This window comes from Macrotis lagotis, chromosome 3 (assembly GCF_037893015.1).
Source record: "Macrotis lagotis isolate mMagLag1 chromosome 3, bilby.v1.9.chrom.fasta, whole genome shotgun sequence".
NCBI lineage: Eukaryota > Metazoa > Chordata > Mammalia > Peramelemorphia > Peramelidae > Macrotis > Macrotis lagotis.
The window spans coordinates 228,822,394-228,842,199 of NC_133660.1; the positions used below are offsets into that span (position 1 = coordinate 228,822,394).

At 37.1% G+C, this 19,806-nt stretch overlaps 1 protein-coding gene across 3 annotated transcripts in view; it reads left to right on the top strand.

Moving 5' to 3' along the window:
• Positions 1-19,806, top strand: part of GAK (cyclin G associated kinase) — a 145,853-nt gene that overhangs the window by 60,162 nt on the left and 65,885 nt on the right. For all 3 annotated transcript variants that reach the window (XM_074230101.1, XM_074230100.1, XM_074230102.1), the window contains exons 11-13: positions 4,991-5,114; positions 11,917-11,966; positions 13,561-13,709. In XM_074230101.1, coding sequence (XP_074086202.1) covers positions 4,991-5,114; positions 11,917-11,966; positions 13,561-13,709 — 323 coding nt within the window. The remainder of the gene's footprint in view (positions 1-4,990; positions 5,115-11,916; positions 11,967-13,560; positions 13,710-19,806) is intronic.

Genomic DNA, 19,806 nt, shown 5'->3' on the forward strand with positions numbered 1-19,806 from the left:
TTGCTTTTCCTTTTAAGGTACAATAAATTCAGATTGTTCTTTTCAGAACTGCTTTCATTGCACGAGTTATTTTTTTAAAAACCTGGTAAAATTGATAAATTATCTTATAAAGCTAGTAGATTTTATAAAAAATAATAAATCCAGTTTATCAGAATTGGATATGAGAAAGCAAAAGACAAAAAAGACAAAAGAAAAAATCATCAGATTACTCTATATATAGCTCTGATATAATTCAGAATTTAAAAGAAACGTGATTATGTCAAAAATAAAGTGCTCATATACATAAAAAATAGCATTATGACCATGTAAAATTTGAAATTGGGATGCAAGTGAAATTTAATACTAGGAAAACAGCCACTCTATCAAATCTTTCCTAGCCATAGGCACACCATGCTGCCTCCATTTCTGCTAATGTCCTCACCTTCTAATCCTTCCCCAGAACCTTTGGCTCCATCTCTGGGATAAAGTGAGCTTTCTGCTTATCTTGAGCAGAAACTAGGTTTTCTCCCTCACTTTCCAGCTATCTGCACAATTCTGCTCATTTCCTTTCTATATCTTTGTAGCTCCCCTTTTGTGTTTTCTTCCCTTACTAGAATATTAGTTTTTAAAGGCAAGGAATGACTTTGTATCCCTGGCCTTGTGCTAAGTGCCTACCATGTAGTAAGGGTTTATTAAATGCTCTGTTTATATCTTAATAGCAAGAGAAAAATAAAGACCATATTATTAGATATAGAAAAAACCTTTGATAAAATAAAGCACTCAATTATGTTAAAAATGAAACTGAAACTTTACATGCAGTTAGGAAAACACTTGAAATAGTCACTTTAAAAACAAGTCACTCCAACTTAATATAATTTTAGAAATCTTAGTAATAACTTTAAGGTGTAAGATGAAAGGAAATAGTGCCAATTAAAAATTTAAATTTTTGCAAATGCCAGGATTTGCATGTCTAGAAAAGCCAATCATTAAAAAAAAAAGGAGGGAATACATTACTGTAGTTAAGTAGGAATATTTGTAGAAATCTTTATTTATCATCACCAAAAATTTTGAGAAATTGATAAATATCCTTTATAATAACAGGATTTTATATGCAAAGACATTTCTTTTTTTCCATTATATAAATATTTCATTTATTTTCCAGTTACATGGAAATGGTAGATTTTTGTCAATCATTTTCTTCACAAGGTTTTGAGTTTTTAATTTTTTTCTCCCTCTCTCCCTTCTCCCCCCCCCAACAGAAGGCATTCTGATTTAATCTTTATATTTGCATCCATGATATGCATAGATCAAAATTGACTATGTTGTGAGAGTAGAAACAGCGCCAAAAAGAAGGAAACATTAGTGATGGCAAAATTACATAATACATAAGACAACTTTAAAAATTGAAGATAATAAGTTTAGTCTTTGTTTAAATTCCACTGTTCCTTCTCTGGATACAAATGCACAAAGACAATTCAAATAATTTTCTGAGAATTTAAAGAACTATAGAAATGGGAGGATTTCTCTTATACATGGTTAAGTCAAAAAAATATTTTATTTCATTTTATTTATTTTTTATTTTCATCCATTTGTACATGCATATTACCAAGTTACAAATTTCCCTCCACCTTTCCTTCCCCCTCCCCTCAGTAGGGAACAGTCAGGTTAAGCATTTTATGTACATATTTGTTAAACATATTTACAAATTAGTAATTTTCGGCATGAGGAATTAGGATTAAGGAAAGAGATATATAAGGGATAATTTTTATAAAGTATTCTTCAGATTTGGTAGGGGTGGTTTTTTGTTTGTTTGTTTTTTCTGTGTGTTTTGTTTTGGTTGATTTTCTTCCTCTGGTTGGAGATTGTAAAGACTAATACAGGTGTCCTAGCTCTCTGGGACTGTCTAGAGGAGTTACTTCCATTAAGGTTTTTCATCTCATAATGTTGATGTGTACAGTGTTCTCTTGGCTCTACTCCCTTCACTTAGCATCAGATCCTGTAAGTCATTTCATGCTTCTCTAGAGTCTGACTATTTATGATTTCTTATAGAACTAATATTCTATAGTATTCATGTACCACAACTTCTTTAACTATTCCCCAATTGATGGGCATCCCCTCAATTTCCAATTCTTTGCCACTACAAAAAGAACTGCTTTGAATATTTTGGAACATGTAGGACGTTTCCCATTTTTTTACAATTTCTTCTAGATATAGTCCTAGAATTGGAATTTCTGGGTCAAAGGGTATGAACAGTTTTATTGCTCATTGGGTGTAGTTCCATCAATGCATCAATGCCCTAATTCTCCCACAGCCTCTCCAACATTGATCATCTTCCCCTTTTCTCATCTGGGTTAGTCTAGTAGGTGTGAGATGATACCTCATTGTTGTTTTAATTTGCATTTTTCTATAATCAATAGTGATTTGGAGCATTTTTTCATATGATTATATATAGCTTTAATTTCTTCATTTGAAAACTGTCTGTTCCTTTGACCATTTATCAATTGGGGATCTTATCTAAATTTAAGCAAATATTTTAAATGGCATTACTTACCAATCTGATATGTAGATTTAATGCAGAAGCACTCAAGCACCAATAAATAATTTCTTAGACTAATATAAAAAATTAATATGGAAAAGTAGACAAAATTATCAAGAATTAAGAATAAGAATGTAAACTAAGAAGGCCTGATCAGCACTCACATCTCAGAATGTTATATGAATAATTATTTAATCATTATAAATGATTAATAATATTCCAATAATTTTAATAATTATAAATGCCATAATTGCTTATTTAAGCATAACAACTGATAACAAGATAGATAATGGAACACAAGAGAGAATCCCAGAGTAGAATCCCATAAATATAGACGATAATGATTGATGTATCCACAGTCAAAAGAACCATTGGGAAGTGGAATCTATTAGTAAAAACTGCTGGGAAAACTTGATGTCTGCATGACAAAAAATGGATTTAATTATACATTTCATGCCATCTTCATGACCACAATAAGTTCGAACTGTAATAGAGAACTATTATTTTTTAAATCACAAAAATGCTGAAGGGGTGACTAGGTGGCACAGTGGACAGAGTACCGGCCCTGGAGTCAGGAATACCTGAGTTCAAATACAGCCTCAGACACTTAATAATTACCAAGCTGTGTGGCCTTGGGCAAGCCACTTAACCCCATTTGCCTTGCAAAAAGCCTATAAAAAGGAAAAAGGAAGATATATTTTTGTCTCTGCTAAGGAGATAAAGGATATTTTTGTCAGCAAACTATTTGAAAAAAATAAGTAACAAAATTGATGGTCTTGGTTATATAAAACAATTCACAAAACAGAAGTCATTGTCTCTAAAACGAAAACATGTTGTAGGCAAAAATTGGTTGAAGTGAATATCAAATAAGGTTCTGACATCCAGAATCTATGAAGTTGCTACATTGCTGCGATATTAATGATATACAAGTGCACAAATTCATGATTAATTAGCCATGAAAAGATGTTTAAGCATCTTAGTAATTATAGAACAATTATAGAAATAGGATCACCTCTTTCACCTACTAGAATAGTAAAATATAGTGGTGAATTTATGGATACTATAAGAGGACTCTTCAGCTGGGTTGGATGTTTGAAGAGCAGTTTGGCAATGTGGAGTAAAAGTCACAAATCACAAAGCTAAGTCAAAAGGACCAAAGTTTTAGAATGGTCTTCAGAGCTTTCCTTTTATTCATGAGGCAAAATGACTTTTCCAAAATCCTAGAAATAGTAAGTCACCATCTTACTTATTCAGATTCAGGTCTTTAACTCTGGTCTAACACTTGCTTGTGTACCACCTCTCAAATGTACTTTTAAAGTCACAGTACCAATGATGTAAGGTTTGTAATGTGATGAAATGGGCACTGAGAAGAGGAGGTGGTTGGTTCACTGTCATCTGAATCTTTCTTGTCACCTATACTGTAGAGGGTTTATTTTTCTATGCATCATTTGAATCAATGAGTCTGTGAGATCTCTTCCAATTTTGAGATTCTTTAATTTTTATTCATAAGGATTCTGAGATAGTTAAATGCTGTTAAAAGGCATTTCCTTTTATAAAATCACCTTGAATCTGTGTTTAAGGGGATAGGCTAGCTTCAGTGGAGAAATACTCCCAATTAGTGCTGCCTTATGTTAGCATTCTGTACCAGTATATCAACTCTCAGTGGGTTGATAAAATGACGTTAAAGTTATCCACTTACTGCCTTTTTGGGAGTGTTCAGATTTTAGGAAGATTTGCTACTCATTTAATATCCTTGCTAACTGAGAAATAATTGAAAAACAGTATCTATTAACAATCATGTTTCTACTTTCTAGCTTTGTCAAGTGAGGTTTGACAACTTGAATTTAAAATTTTTTGCCAACAACTAAATGTAGACATTCATTTTTGAATCTTTCTGAAACAAAAAAATGGGTAAAGAGGTGGCATTGGTTCTATAAGATACTAATTCCTATCTTTAAGAGAACAGACTAAAATGAGGGCCCTTAGAAATCTCTAGAAATTTTTGTTTTTGTTTTAGTTTTTGCAAGGCAATGGGGTTAAGTGGCTTGCCCAAGGCCACACAGCTAGGTAATCATTAAGTGTCTGAGGCTGGATTTGAACTCAGGTACTCCTGACTCCAGGGCTGGTGCTCTATCCACTGCACCCACCTAGCTGCCCCCTCTAGAAGTTTCTTAAAGGATTTAGGGCAAGGGTTCAGATAGCACCGAGCATATTTGGTGGAGCACTTGTTGGAGCTTGGAGAGTGAGGAAGATGTTCTGGTGGCCATTGAGACCCCTCTGTTTCATGGCTGGAGTAACACGACAGTTTGGAATATGTGCGTGTGTGTGCACACATGCATGTGTACACACATATACACACATGCATGTACACATACATGTATGTATAATTATATAAAAAGGATGAGATAACCGTATCATTTGGGATAGGATTATACCTCTGATAATTATATTCTCTGTTGTCTTCTTTACTTTTAGGCATGACAGTTGCAGAGTGTGATCAAACCTATAGCGGTTTCTTTGACATACTTAGAGGTGGAACAGAACGATTTTTTACTAACATCAAAGATACTTCTTCCAAAGTTATCCAGTCTGTTGCTAAGTAAGTATGCTAGTACTGAAACTAAGATAATCAAGCTAAATTTTTATAAAATGATAATGAATCACTCTGAAATACTGACTTTTGTGTATATTTTCATACCTATTGGTAGCATATTTTGAATTTAAGTTTGACCTTTTAGGGTAGGGATTGTCTTTTATGTCATGGACCCCTTTGGCAGTCTGGTGACATTTATGGATGGACCCTAGGATTTCTAGAATAAAATGTAAAATAATAATAATGATAATCACAGTAATCATAGCAGTAGTAGTAGTAGTAATAATAATAATAATAATTATTATTATTATTATCATCATCATCATCATCATCTAAGGAAATGCTAAAATTCCATTTAGTGATTAGTGAAAATAAAGATATAACCCCCCCTTCAAGTTCTGCTACCTTAGCACAACCCCTGATTTCCATAAATTATTTTAGAGTATGAGGGCCTTGTCATTTCTTCAGTCCAACCCTCTGATAAGGGATCAGCATTGTAAGCTAGTCCTTTAAGCTGTGGCAGTTATGGAGCAAATGTCTGCATGTGTTTTGGGGAAAGGAAGTACATTATGATGGGGATTGGAGTCCGGGCTTGGAATGGCTAGAAGATACAAGCTGATTGTGAAGATCTAAAATCTGAAGATTTTATAAATATTTTCCTTTGGCTAAGAATTTTATATCCTAGCCTTTCTTTCTTCCTTGTTCCATCATTTTTTATTACCTTTTGCTTTTGCTTTTTCTCTTGAATTTATTTATACATAGGGAGTAGTTAAAAGCTCAGTAGTTAGAATAGCATCAACTTTGCACTGGGGCTCTGTAAGACAGCCTCATGTAGTGGAGAAAGTTGTGGCCTAGAAGTCTGAAAACCTGTGGGCTCTGTGATCTTGACCAAATGACAGACTTTTAACCTCAATTTCACATTACAACCACAACAGGGTTGTGGTGACAAAAGTGTCTTGTAAGTCTTACAGTGCCAGAGAAATGGGAATTATTATTGATTCTCCTACCACCTTCATGATAATATCAAATCAAGTTTAATGATAACCTTTTATTTTTGACCAAGAGCTTTTCCTGCGAATGGCTTGTGGTGTACATCATTTCTTCATATTATTCACATTTTGCAGATGTTGAACATTAGGCATAGACTGGACAAGAGACTGATTCAGTGTCTCCAGCTTTTAAATATAGAGCAAAACTAAACCTATGTCTCTACTAAAAACAAAGTCAGGAAAGGTGACTTCCCAGACTGATCTGTGAGTCTTCTTACTTCAGTGGACAAGAACTTGTTGGGTCAGCCTTTTACCTAGCCTCCCTTCAGTGTAACTACAGCTTGGTTGTTCATGTGCTTTGAGTGTTGAGGTGACTTTGGGAATAAAGATGGAGGTTTAGTGGCCTTATGATTCACACATTTTGCTGCTTGTTAGAAGTTTTGCTGTGCTTTTTTTTTTTTTAAGGTTTTTAGGTTTTTTTGCAAGGCAAATGAGGTTAAGTGGCTTGCCCAAGGCCACACGGCTAGGTAATTATTAAGTGTCTGAGACCAGATTTGAACCCAGGTACTCCTGATTCCAGGGCCGGTGCTCTATTCACTGCACCACCTAGCTGCCCCTGCTGTGCTGTTTTTAATAAAGAATTTTGTTTGCAGCTTACAGAAAAAAAGGAAAATTTCAGAAGTATCCTCTCTTAGGATTCAGACTGTGTTAACTTTTTCTAGTGAAATGTAATTGTTTTGTTAGTGACTAGAATGGGGGAAATATTCAAACAATTTTTGTTGATGTGAAAATATTTAAGCAATATTTATTTAATTGTCAGGAAACTCACTAGTTACTACATAGAAAGGTAGGAAAACAATTGATTTCCATAAAGTACTTTTTGCTTGCCACTTAATTTTTATACATTAGTACTGCTTAGTATTTTTTTCAAATAATTTCTTAAAAATAATTATTGTGATATGTCTGAGTATTTTGGTATTATTCATTACAGGGGCTTGAGGCCCCTTTATTTATGAAAATGTGCCTGCTTTGGGGACACATACAATTTTATACAATTTCAGGGATCATTTTTCAAAAATGGCAAAGTACACTCATTGAAAGAAAGGAATCAAACCTAGTGATTTTTAGGTCATTTAAGAAATAAAGCTTATAAATAGGTTTTATATTTTCGCTTTGATCAAAATTATGTATGAAAACTTTTGTCTTTCTTTATCCTTCTTTCTGAAAATATTTCTACTAGGTTCTAGCCAGATGCAGATGCCTTGCCCTTTGACTTCAGAGATCTCAGGAACCAGAGATTCATGCGTTGAGAGAAGCCAGTGCTTCTCATTCAGACCTGTCTAAGGGTGTTAGTGTGTATATATTTGAGTAGGCAGGTTTTACTTCCATTATGTGATATGCCAACTCTTAATTGAGCAGGCATATTTGTGCCCTCCTCACTTCTTTCACATATTAAAGAATGTATAGGTGTACTACTTTATAAAATAATATTTCAGTCTTTACAAAATTTTTTTTTTTATTTATGAAAAAAACCTTGTACTTTTGGGAGAAGGATTATAAAGAAATGAGAAATCTTGAGAGAATGAACTGCACCTAAACATATGATAATATAAAATAATCAATGTGATCATTACAGATTATCCTTATCCTTTTTACAAAGTGGGAACTAGAAAGAAATAAAATACCATGACTGTTTATTTGGCTTAGCCTTTCTCTAAATTGATCTGAATTAGTGAATTTTTACTATTTTTTGTAAAATTATTGGTTAATATTTCTGGAGCCAAGTGTGCAGTGCAGACCCCCATGATTTATTTCTCTGCAAATAATTGATAAATTGAACAGGAATGGAATTTTGGTTCTTATATTTCTAAAGAGTTTAAAAAGAAACTATTTTGAAGCATTAATTGTTCTATTCATCTATGGAGTTGGAGTAGGTCTGGTTATGTTGACCTGATGACTTCCATGAAGCATTGTGGTGTCTGGGATTTCCCTTATTAGTATCTCATATTTTGGAGGTGGCACTGCCACATGTGGCTCAGGGAACTGAAGAATAATGGAAGTGACTCATTTTTACTTGTTGCTCCTAAAGACCTCAACTTGTTGGAGTTCACTGATCTCTGTATGACCTGCAGGCATCTTTTATAGATGCACTACTGCTTCCTTTGCCCAACTCTGTGGATGTTTCGTTCCTGAATGGGTTCTGATAGTTTGAGGGAGGTCATTGGAATAACATTGTTAATTCCTTTACAACTCATATCAGAGTTGATGTGAAGATGTTTATTAGTGGGGGAGAAATTGGATTGGTTACATGGCCTTTGAGGTCTGGTGTGTATCATCCCATAGGGTGGTTGTGGGGGGGGGGGGGAATCAGATTGTAGTTTTGTAGCTGCTGTATACCATTTGTTACCATTACCCATTTACAGTTTTTTTCTGCCTTGTTTTCACTGCTTTTTCTTTTGTATGTATTTTTTTTTTTATCATTTTGTACCTCACCTGTTTACAGCCCCAGGTAAAATATGCATGCTGTTGTTACTAATTTGTGTGCTTTATGCAAAGCAGTGTTCTTTGAAAATTTTCTACTTTTATCTTCCTAGGCTTAGCCATGGGTGATAGAAATATAATTCTTTAAAAATCTTAAATGACTTATTGTTTAATTGCAAAGAACTGCCAGCATGCCACCTTTTTGTAATCAGTTTCTTTGTGTTCTTAATGTTTGCCCAGCATGTTTCTGGGTATTGGATGACACTTTTCTCTAAAAGACTTAGCTAGTGTTTTTTACCTGCCTCCGATTTAACATCCCTTTTTCTAATCAGCTTCATGAAAGAAACCAAGAATTGACAATGTTGCCTTTATGTGAAGAAAAATGACAATAATTTGCCCTATAAGCTTCAAATTTATTTTCTAAAATTTATGTCGAGTGAAGAAAATTAATTATGGAAAGAGATTAATCACTTACAGGTACAGTTTTCCGTTTAAATTGCACATATGCCAACCTGCATCTTAGGCAAATATGATTGACTGGAGAACTTTGACTGGCATCTTTCCTAGTGGTGATGGTTTGTGCCAAGTTGTTTCCATTCCCATTCTTTCCCTTTTGTGACCATCAGCATGTATTTGTGATCTAGCTAATTGTTGGTGGAGAACTTGGTTTTTCTCTGAAGCTAATTGACTTGTGAACATTGAACCAGTGATGTCTTGGCTTTATTTATCAACTTCAATTAATTGAACTAAATGTATTTAACTCTTGATTATGCTTGTGTCCTTATCCGTGATAACAAAAACTTTACCAGGCATGATTCCTGTGTCATAAGCTACAGGAATGGATTTGTTCTTATTGCTGCCATTTGACTCAAATCCTTATTGAGAGTATGTGGAAGTGTAAGACCTGGAAATATCATGGAATGGGAACAGAATAATCCCATTTATTTTATGAAATTTTTTTGTCATCTCAGAGAGGGGCATTTAGACTTAGCATTTGATATGGTCAAGAATACTTTTTATTTTTACTGTGGACTATGTGCTTTCTTGTTTCACCCCATGATCAGTTTATTCCCTGTTTTCCTTCCCCCCATCTCTTCTCTTTCTCCTCAGGTCAATGTTTACTTCTACTCTCCTGTACATAATTCTTTCTAACCTTAGATGTGTAGACAGTAATTCCTGTGAATGAATGCCAGACTCTTAGAGCCCCAGACAAAGCCAGCCAAAACTGTTGTCTCTTGTTTCTTCTCCCTAATTAGGGGAAGTCCCAGAAGACTGGGTTTGTGTGTTGGGAGTAGAAAGGTAATGGTAAAAGCTTTTTTACACAGTTCTTAAGTCTTACAGAGTAGTTTATACATGTCATCTCATTTGATCTTCACTGTTATTATCCCCATTTTAGAGAAAAGGAAACTGAGGTTGAACCTGTTGCACCCAAATGAGAAATGTTCATGTTTGTCAGAATATGGTCTTTATATGTTTTTCTGCATTTATACTTAGCCTGTGATTAAATCAGCTTTATAAAGTTATTCATAATCTGATTTGCCAAATGTTTTCTCAAGATAGTTAACCATATTTGGATGATTACATCCCTTGCTGTGACCCTCTACCTTAACTATTCAGCCCAGTGGAGCTTGGGAGGCAGTTGGAGGTTACTTTGCCTAGGAAGTAGCTTCATTTACAGAGAACAAACTGATTCAGATTCGGACAAACCTTACCATCTTCAAAGGGAAAATTATGGGGCATGTTTGAAACGTTTCATGACTCAAAAGTTCCTTGTGTCTGGGTGTGTCTCTGTGTGTGTGTGTGTGTGTGTGTGTGTGTCTGTGTATCTGTATGTCTATATGTGTTGCTCTTTGCTAGAAATCACAGCTTTGGGAAGCCACTGATCAGCTGCAAAAACCCATACAAACTTCTGTATTCTGGGTTCAGAAGTATGTATAGGACACTCAAAAGCTAACCACATTTGCTTTTTTGACAATGTTGTCTAAGGCTTGAGAGATTTTAGGACTTTTGTATTCTGATCTGGTCAAGACACATTTGGATTATTGTGTTCAGTTCTGTATTTTAGGAAGAATGTTAAATAGGTTGGCAGACTCCTAGAGGATGATGACCAGGATGCACCAGGTTCCAAGATCATGCCATAGGTGGATTCATTTACAGGAAGTAGGGCTGTTTAAGCCTGGAGAAGAGAAAACCCTCAGGGAGGGACAAGATAGAGATATGTATGTACTTAAAGACTTTCATATGGAAGGGCCATTATATTTGTTTTGCTTGATTCCTGAGGACTAATATGGGATTTCCAATGTGCCCAATTGAGTCTTGATATCCGAAAGTTTCCTAATAATTCAGGCTGTCCTAAAATGAAACAGACTTCTTTGGAGAAAAGGGTTTCCTCTCTTTGAAGTACTTAGGGAAATGCTTGTTAAGGTGTATTGTAGCGGAGGTTCTTGTTTAGGGGTCTCATGGACAACCTGATCTTGGAGGTTCATTCGAATGTTGAGATTTGTTGATGTGTCAATTAAAAAAATTGAATTACGGATCATATATAACTTTGAACTGACCTTAGCTCATTTAGTGACCCATCCTCACCATGTAGTAAATAGTCCTTATTCTTTTCATTGAGATTCTATTCCTTTTCATCATTGGAATTATTGCTTTGGTTTGCACAAAAAAGTAGTTAGCTACTGGGTTTCAGACTCAATAGGATACATCCCTGTCCTGATTGATTGTGGTTAAATAAGGTCTAACAAGATAGTGCTAAACATGTGTGGAGCCCAAGACTTAAGTGAATAAGTCCAATTCTCACTCTAGCCTTGTCCTTGCTTTGAGCTATTCCTCAGCCATCTGCTCTTGTCTCCCCTTTGTTTTTCAACTTTTTAACCTCTTTTCCTCCAATTCAATTCTGTTGCTGTCAGCCATATTCTACTTTCTAGCATTTCTCTACCTGTCTGTCATCATAGTCTTGCCTCTGTGTCTTTGTGGCTACCCACTGTCTAACAGATAACCTCCATTATATGACTCTAGCACATCCAAACCCTTTCCTTTCATTCATCCTTATTTGCCTGGAGAATTAGGCATTTTCCTGACTCTTGTGTTAATGTTCATTTTCTCTCCTATCACTCATGGTTCCACAGTATTTTCTTTTTTTCTTTTTTTGGTAAGCTTTATGTAGTCACTGCTATGCTGACTCTTGACTTTAAAAAAAATTTGGATAGCAACATATACAAACCATGATTATTTTTAGAACCCTCAACTTGAGAAAACTCCAGTTTAAGATGTTTCTTAATGTAAGTATAAAATTTTATTAAGTAACTAGTTAATCTTTTCTCTTTTAATTTCAGTTATGCTAAAGGAGATTTGGATATTTCATACATCACATCCAGAATTGCTGGTATGTTTGCTAAAGATTCATGGTTATTATATCATAGCATAATCACCACCTTCATCTTTACCCTTCTCAAATATTGGCTAACAATTATTTTTTGAAACATACTGCTAGTTGATAAAAAAAAAAAAAGACAGGGCGTCTGAACACCAAACAATACTTCTTATTCTCTTTGGGGATTTGTGCAGTGAGCATGGGATGTGGTGAATCTTTAGGAAGTTGACCTCTTGGTTCCTTCAGTCTTTGGTGTCATCTGAGTTTATGTGATATCAGGTATAGGTAGAGTCTTCCTAGAAACCCCTGTCACCAGTAGGGATCTTTACACAATATTGAGTCTGTGTTTAGGAATAAATATTTGATATCAATTGTTTGTCATACTAATTGGGCTCTGGGGAAACCATTATTGGGATATTTGAGATTTGGGTAACCCAATAAAAATTTTAGAAAAGTTTTTGCCAAGTCTCTCAAGTTCTCCTGTATTTTCTGTACATCTCCCACTATCACTTAATACCTTTTCTATTCCTGGGAACTTCTTATGCTTCCTAAGACCTCATTGTAGCACCTTGGAGTAGTGATGCTTTTCTCAGCTGATGAGCACAAGAACCAGTTTGACCTCATCCCACTCTACCATTCTAATAAAGTCTCTTGGAATGAAAGTATTTGAAGTTAAAAAACTTATCTCTCCATCTCACTCACTTTCTCTATCTTTCAGTTGCAACCGACTTTTAGAATTGGATGATTCTATCCAAATTTCTTACAGAGGAGGAACCTGAGACCTAGATGAGATGGGTAATGACTTGCTCAAAGTCACCCAGTCTTAATATAGGAAGGTATTAAAGGAAGGGCACATTCAAGAAGTGCTGGGAAAGTGTTAGAACTGGAACTTAGCTTTGCTTCTTACTCCATGTGACAGCAGAGGGAGGCTGGGATTAAATAGAATGGGAGCCTGGACATGATGTCAATGATATGACTCATGCATCTGTGACCTAGAATGTAGGAGATAGTGGAGAACATAGAGGAGTCTGCTAGAGCATGTGATTAAACAATTGACACCATGTACTGCTAAAGTTGGACTGTCCTTTCATGGGGGGTCTCTCTTGATTCTAGTTTAGATGGATGCCCTTGAGAAAATATGAATATTTAAGATCCACAAACAAAAACCATATTTTTTTTCCTAGTAGCTTCAATTTTCTTTTTCATCTTTTCCCTGTTTCATAGTTAATGACCATGTGAGCACATAGCTGAATGGTCTTTTTGGTGTTTCCCCCTCTTCTCTGAGCTCCTCTAATGTCAACAGTAATATACTCAGCCATGCCTCATCCTGGGGACTTAAAGGAGCCAGAGAAGCAGTGGGTCCCTGATTGCTAACACAGGGCTCCTGTGTCTCAGGCTGAGGAAAGGCCGGCAGTGGATAGGCTGTCTCTCTCCCATCCACATCTTTTGTCATAACTGCTTGTTTTGCAACAGGACAGGTTTGCCCTTTCAGGTTTTGTCATTCTCTAGCTGACTCTGTGCTCAACCACCAGGTCTTGGAATAGTTTTTCATCAGGAGTATCGAATCTGTGTGTGAATGCCTGACATGGTAATCCTCTTGTTTCAGTGATGTCATTTCCAGCAGAAGGTGTCGAATCAGCTCTCAAAAATAACATTGAAGATGTGCGGTTGTTTTTAGACTCTAAGCATCCTGGACATTATGCTGTTTACAATCTCTCTCCAAGAACATACAGGCCTTCCAGATTTCACAATCGGGTAAATGACAGATTTTGCTTGTTATTTTCACTTCAGCCTTGATGCAGGTTGGAGTATACATTGATAAAGAAATAGTTTTGTCTTAGAAGTAACCCTCAGGGGGGCAGCTAGGTGGTGTAGTGGATAGAGCACCGGCCCTGGTTCAAGAGGACCTGAGTGCAAATTTGGCCTCAGACACTTAATAGTTACCTAGCTGTGTGGCTTTAGGCAAGCCACTTAACCCCATTGCCTTACAAAAAAACCCAAAACAAACCCTAAAAAAAAGAGAAGTAACCCTTAATTCGATTTTTTCTGTATGCTTTTCCCACTGTGACCAGTAAAGGATAGCTTTCACCTTAACTTTAACTTTGAAATTCAGAAGACAGACATGTCAACAGGAAAAATAATGTGTGAGAGGCTTATTCAGGGTTGAGAGACCAGGAAAGGCTGGAATAGAGAAATTGTGTCTCCTCTTTGTGCTTGGTCTGTTCAGTCTTAGGAGTGGAGAGAGTTATCTGAACTATTTAGCATGTAGGGAGGAGACTTTGCCCTGGCATATGATGTATGCAAGGGAATTCTTTTCTTCATGTTCTTTTTAATCTCTTCTCTTATCTTCTTCTAGTCTCCCTCATTGTTCCTTTATTTATTTCAGTTCAAGTTTACCAAGTATTTATTGAATAGACCTAGCATTCTCACTTCCCTTTTTTTATTCTGCATCACTTCATATGTCCTCCTTTTTTACTTTGTATTCTTCATATTCACCAATTTTTTAAAGATGTTCAGTGTATAGATTTAAGATTAAGAAAATTCAGTTTGATCTACAAACTTACAGTAAAAAAGGATTGATTTATGTTGAATTTTTTTCTACAATGCATTTCCCTCAACTCTAAATAGATATAATTCATTGAATAGTCACCATTCTTTTTTTAATTTAATATTTATTCTCATTTTGTACAATTAATGTTATTTTTACATTAGTAAAATATTCTTATTTAAGAGTAAATGCGATACCCCCTCCTCCCATAAATATAGACTTGCTTCAGTGATAAAGGGGAGAGAAAAAAAATTAAAAAAAATAATAGTAATAATTGTAGGTATGGCCAGGTGGTGCAATGGACGGAGCACCAGCCCTGGAGTCACGAGCACCTGAGCCCACATCTGGCCCCATACACCCCACAATCACCCAGCCGTGTGATATGCAAGCCACCCAAACCCCACTGCCCTGCAGAAACCAAAAAAGAAAAAAGAAAAAAAGACCCAAAATAAAATAAAATAGTAATAATAGTAGGGGTGGCTGGGTGGTGGACAGAGCATTGGCCCTTGAGCTAGGAGCACCCGGGTCCCAATCCGACCTCAAACACCCAACGATCACCCTGCTATGTGGCCCCAGGCAGGCCACCCAGCCCCATTTGCCCTGCACCCCCCAAAATAATAATATTAAAAAATGTGCTTCAGTCTTTGTCCTAACACCAACAACTCTGTCGTGCGTGGATCACATTCTTTATGATTAGTCCATGGCAAAAGTTACTTCCATATTTTTCCAATGTTGCCATTGCTGATCGCAACTCCCTCCTTTGGTATTTCTCCACTACCGTGTACTATATTTTCTCTCTCCTTTCACTCTGACTCTGCTGTAGGGTAGCTGAGTGGTGCAGCAGACAGATCCCTGGCCCTGGGGCCAAGAAGCCCTGAGCCCCCTTACCACCCCTTAGGCCCAGAATCCACCTGGCCCTATGGTCCTGGGCAGGCCATCCAATCCCAGCCCCTTGCAATAAGTAAAAAAGAAAATGTGTTATATCTGACCACTCTCCCCCCATGGTCCATCCTCTCCTCCATCACTCACATCCCCCCTTCCCCCTATCGCCCCCTCTCCTTACTCTGAATGCCTTTTACCCCATTGAGTATATATGCTGTTTCCTCTCCTAGCCACCTCTAATGAGAGCGAAGTTTCCCTCATTCCCCCTTGCTTCCCCCCCTTCCATATCATTTCAATAGCTCATTATAATAAAGAAAAGTCTTATTATATGAAATATCTTGGCCTATTCCCCCTCTCCTTTTTCTTTCTCCCATTACATTTCCCTTTTTTTCTATTAACTCCATTTTTACACCATATTTTATCTTCGAATTCAGCTTTCTCCTGTGCTTCAACTATAAAAGCTCCTTCTACCTGCTCTATTAACTGAGAAGATTCATATGAGTATTATCAGTGTCATTTTTCTATACAGGAATACATGCAGTTCATCATCATTAAGTCCCTCATATTTTCCCCTTCTCCTCCAATCTCTATGCTTCACCCGAGTCCTGTATCTGAAGATCAAACCTTCTGTTCAGCTCTGGCCATTCCAACAGGAACATTTGAAATTCCCCTGGTTCATTGAAAGTCCATCTTTTTCCCTGGAAGAGGACATTCAGCCTTGCTGGGTAGTTGATTCTCGGTTGCATTCCAAGCTCTTTTGCCTTCCGGTATATTCTATTCCAAGCCCTACGAGCTTCCAATGTAGTTGTTGCTAAGTCCTGTGTGATCCTGACTGCAGCTCCACGATATTTGAATTGTGTCCTTCTGGCTGCTTGTAATATTTTCTCTTTGACTTGGGAGTTATGGAACTTGGTTATAATATTCCTGGGGGTTGGTTTTTTGGGATCTCTTTCTCGGGGGGATCGGTGGATTCTCTCCATTTCTATTTTGCCCTCTGCTTCTAGAATATCAGGGCACTTTTCCTGTAGTAATTCTTTGAAAATGATGTCAAGGCTCTTTTCCTGATCATGACTTTCAGGTATTCCAATAATTTTCAAATTATCTTTCCTAAGTCTGTTTTCCATATCAGTTGTTTTTTCAATGAGATATTTTACATTTTCTTCTAATTTTTCATTTTTTTGGTTTTGAAGTATTGATTCCTGATTTCTGTTAAATTCATCAATCTCCCTGAATTCTATTCTTTGTCTGAAGGATTTGTTCTCCTCAGAGAGTTTTCTTATCTCTTTTTTCCATCTGGCCAATTTTGCTTTTTAAAGCATTCTTCTCCTCAATAACTTTTTGAACTGTTCTATCCATTTGACCTAAGCTGGTTTTTAGCATGCTATTTTCTTCAGCATTTTTTTGGATTTCCTTGACTAAGCTGCTGACTTCATTTTCATGTTTTTCCTACATTTCTCTCATTTCTTTTCCCAGTTTTTCTTTTCTCATTTGATTTTCAAAGTCTTTTTTAATCTCTGTCATAGCCTGAGCCCAGTTTCTGTTTTTCTTGGAGTCTTTAGATGCAGGAGCTTGTGCTTCCTCATCTTCAGACTGAGTATTTTGATCCTTCTTGGGCTCATTTGCAAAATATTTCTCAATTGTGTTCCTCTTTTTTTCTCTGCTTGCTCATTTTTCCCAGCCTGCACCTGTTTTGGGGTGCTTCCTGATCTTTTGGGACACTCCCACAAGGGTCTCAGTGTGTGAGGCTCTGTCCTCCCTCCTGGTCTGTGAATGACCATATGCGCCCCCCTCTGCCACGGGGCTGAGGTGGGGGGGGGGCTGCTGCTCTTCTGGGGGGGGGCTAGACTGCAATCAGGATCTGAATGTGGTCAGAGCCCTAGAGTCCTGTTCCTGGGGCTGAGGACAGAGCTCTGCAGTCTCTTTTTACTTCCCTCCCTCAGCTCAATGGGCTCATGCCCTGGGGGCTCCTGCTTACTGGCTCCGCCTGCTTCTGTTTCAGGGCCTGGGCTGCTGAAAGACCAAGCTGCTGGCTCTGTGCCCTGAGGGCTGGGCTCCATGTGCTCTCTCTGGCAGAGGTCCCCTGCAGGAGGCTGAAGTTCTTTGCCTCTGTCGGGCCACCCCTCCGATCCCGGGGAGCAGAGCCTTTCTGCTCTTTTCCAGGTTACCTTGAGTAGGAGAACTGCCTCACTGGGTCCCTCTGTGGGTTCTGTCTCTAGAAAGTTTAGTTAGAGTCCTTAGCTTATGAGTTTTATCAGAGAGCGCCTAAGACTGGATCCTTTATTGTCGCCATCTTGGCTCCGCCCTAGTCACCATTCTTTATGAAGCACCAATATGCCATTGCATTTTCTACATTATGGCTTAGTTAACTTCCTCAGTTGTTGGGCTCATACTTTTTGCTTTTCTCTTTCCTTTTACTCTCTCTCAGCTAAGGAAACTGAAGCCATCCAATATGTGTTATTCCTTCTTCTCTTCAACTAAAAAATCCTGTGACATCTCCCATTCTCTGCTCCTTTTCCCCCCAGTCTTTTGACAGTGAAATAGACCTTCTCTTTTCCAGGCTAACTCTTCTACTTGTGATCTTTATCCTTGGTCGTCTTTTTAAAATCTTCACCTCCATGTACCCCATTTGATACTGTCTCCTTGGAACTTCAATTTTACATCACCATATGTCCTAGAGACTCAACATGTACAAAATTGAACTTACCATTTTGACCCCAAATCCACCCCTTTTCAAACTTCTATTTCTGTCTGAAGTACTGCCGTACTTTGAGTCTTCCAGCTTGGTAATCTTGTCCTTACCCAGGACCGATCACTCTCACTTATCTCACAGAGCTACTGCCTTGATTCAGGTTCTCATCATTTCTTTCCTACATTATTGTACCTCCTAATTAGACTCTCTGGCTTGTGACTCTGTTTCCTCATCTCAGTCTACCCTTCAGATTGATATAAAAATAATTTTCCTTAAATACAGATATGACCATCTAAACTCTTCTACTTAGTGAAGTCTAACAGCTTTCTGTGGCTTTTCACATCAGCTCCTTAGTTTCAGTTTTTTAGCCTTTCATAATCTTGCTTCAAGCTCTCCTTCTGACTTTATTGCCTATTGCTCCCCCTCCCATACTCTGAGGTCCAATCTCTGTCCTCACACATGACATGTTTCCCATCTCCACACTTTCACACTGGTTCTCTTCCCATGCCTAGCTTTATAGAATCAGCTTTATAGAATCCCATCTCAAGGTTTTATTTCCATGAAGCTTTTCTTTATTCCCTTTCACCCGCGACAAATCAGGTGTGTGTCTGAACATTGATTTGAGAGCCAGGTTGAAGAGATATCCCACGAACACTTAGATGTCATGAAAGCACCAACACTTAATGTCGTGAAAACAGTCTCTTGACTTTATTGTTGAATATCTAAACTTATATAACAAAACTCATCTTGAACATGACAAGTTAGACAAAACCCAGCTACATAGTTTTCCCTGGTTAAATTTTCGATATTTATCCTTGAAGTCTGTAGACTTCCTTATCAGAAAGTTTCCCATACGCCTGTAGCTCTGCAGATGTTTAGATCAGGGTTCATTGGTGAGCCAACTAAACCATTAATGAGCAAGAATACATGCTTATCCTTGGTTACCTTAGTTCCAGGGACATCTGTGTCCTCAGTCCTACGGAAGCTGGCCCTCAACAATTACCTCAATTACTCATGTCCTGCTTTTCAAACTACTTTTTTATTTATATGCTATTGTTGTATATGTCTTTATTACTATCCCAATTACAATGTAAACACCTTAGGACTAGGGATCCTTGCATTTGTGTGGCTTATATGTATGTATGTCCTCATTCTCTTGCACAGTTTCTAGTATGTTTTTGGCTGTAGTTTAGTCATTTTTAGTTATGTCCATTTCTTTGTGAACCCCTTTGGGATTTTCTTGACAAAGATCCTGAAGTATTTTGCATTTCCTTCTCCAGCTCATTTTATAAATAGGAAACTGAGGCAAATAGTTAAGTGACTTGTTCTGGGTCATGTAACCAGGAAGTGTCTGAAGCCAAATTTAAATTCAGGAAGATGAGTCTTTTGATCTTGATTCAGTGCTCTGTCCACTGAACATCAGTTTCCTCCTAGTTATATTAGATGCTTAATAATTGAATTTTTTTTAGCCATTTATTATGACTATGGATATTTTTGTACTAGTGGGTCTTCTTTTTAGGGCAGGAATTCTTGAGGACTTGGAACTTGTCTTTTAAATACTTTGATACCTGTATTTCAGTATTAATGGTTTCCTTTGTAATAAGCATTTTATACATTTAAAAATAATTCTGATGGGGCGGCTAGGTGGCATAGTGGATAAAGCACCAGCCTTGGAGTCATGAGTACCTGGGTTCAAATCCGGTCTCAGACACTTAATAATTACCTAGCTGTGT